General features: G+C 39.2%; 1 protein-coding gene across 2 annotated transcripts in view; it reads left to right on the plus strand.

Annotated features, from left to right (window-relative positions):
- The window catches only part of LOC101860712 (DNA primase small subunit), an 18,068-nt gene that overhangs the window by 2,626 nt on the left and 13,745 nt on the right, over nt 1–1,697 (plus strand). For both annotated transcript variants that reach the window (XM_005112697.2, XM_005112696.3), the window contains exons 2-3: nt 265–379; nt 1,511–1,668. In XM_005112697.2, coding sequence (XP_005112754.1) covers nt 271–379; nt 1,511–1,668 — 267 coding nt within the window. In that variant the 5' untranslated portion in view covers nt 265–270. The remainder of the gene's footprint in view (nt 1–264; nt 380–1,510; nt 1,669–1,697) is intronic.

A 1,697-nucleotide genomic window follows, 5' to 3' on the forward strand; every position in this document is an offset into this window, starting at 1 on the left:
CAGGAACCTCCAAAACGAAAGTGAAATAAGCTGCATTCTGCGCATGCTCACAGAAAATGACCTCGTTTTCGCTGTTCTTATCCAAAACAAAGCAGGAGACCGGGGGTTGCGCACCAAAACAGTAGCGCGGTGATGCGGGCCTACTCTAGATCTAAATCTAGTCTAGATATATCTAGATCTAGATCTAGATCTAGATTCTAGATTCTAATTTCCATTGTCTAATTCCTTTTTGTTCGTAACTATGGAACATGTTTGTTTTGACAGATCGCCATGGCTGCTCAGTCCTATGATCCCAATGTTCTTCCTGATCTGTTGCCACTCTACTACAAACGACTGTTTCCGTACGGCCCGTATTATCGATGGCTCAACTATGGCGGAGGTAGGCCTACTAGATTTAGTAATCTTATCTTGGATGCATTATTGGTGATCGTCACTTTTGGGGATTAGTCTAGATCTACATTTGGGCGTTTACATGGCGGATATATATATATCAGCAATGTGAACAGGGTTTTTCGTTTCTCATATATTGTTGCATCAGTGAATATATTATAAAACGTGAGAGCACGAAGGCTTTCTGAAATGACATCTTTGAGTTTGTGAATCCATTGAGATTTATTTGCATTTGCAGGGTTACATAGTATAGAGGCTATTTAATTACGTCTAGAATCTAAGATCTAAATGGTTTCAACTGCAGGAAAAAATTACATCGTGACGGATTGAGTTTTAATGAATTACACTTTTGGATGATGATAATGTTATTGTTATCTTTGGCCTTGAAAAGCCTTGTTGTATAGATCTAGTCATGTATATTATTAGAAGGTTCCCCCTGTTCATGAGGTTTTATTCCCCTTCTTGGTGTTGTTGAGAGAACTGAGTTCTTGTTTAGATGTGCTGATCTAAATTTAGATTTCTACACCCAGTTCATCGCTAACAAACAACTGTTTCTATTGCTAACCTAGTATACGCTCGTACTAGCCTATAGTACAGTTTTATAAGTTGTAAGTCAAGTATTCATGATGTAACTAGTATTTACCGTGGAGATCACCTTTCAGTGCCTGCTGGACTGCCAGATTTTCTTGGGCTTTGACGTATTTTTGGTAGAGAGATTGTTCCTTCATGGCTGCTTTTCTTCATCTTTTTCAAGGAGGGCTAGGAAAACTCATTGCTCTTCGGCGTTTCAGTTATTTCTCTCCCAGCGATGACTGTCGACAGTGTGAAAAGTTGGGTGGGGAATGCCATGCTTGCAGTTAGAGTTGGGAGTGCAATGTTTGCCGCAGACTTCATACGGGCTATCATACCACCAGGTGGAGTTTATCAAGAAAACAACTTCATGGTGTTGGAATCAAACTCATACCTTCTGCATGAAAGGGCAAAGAGCTTCACCACTAAACCACTGACTCTGGTTCAGGTCCCATTAAAACTGAATTTTGTCATAAATTTGTTAATTTAAAAAAGCTTAATGATTCTGTGATCGTATTAAATAAGCATTGAGTCTTTCTTTGTTTTTCAGTCCCAAAGAATTATTTCACCCACCGAGAGTTTTCCTTTACCCTGAAAGATGATGTGTATGTCAGGTATCAGTCATTTGCTGATCAACAGGACTTGGAGAAAGAGTTGCAAAAGAAATGCCCTCACAAAATTGACATTGGTGCAGTTTATAGTCACAGGGTAAGTTTTTAATCCTCCATTCTTTTGGG

This window comes from Aplysia californica, unplaced genomic scaffold, assembly GCF_000002075.1.
Source record: "Aplysia californica isolate F4 #8 unplaced genomic scaffold, AplCal3.0 scaffold01366, whole genome shotgun sequence".
Lineage (NCBI taxonomy): Eukaryota > Metazoa > Mollusca > Gastropoda > Aplysiida > Aplysiidae > Aplysia > Aplysia californica.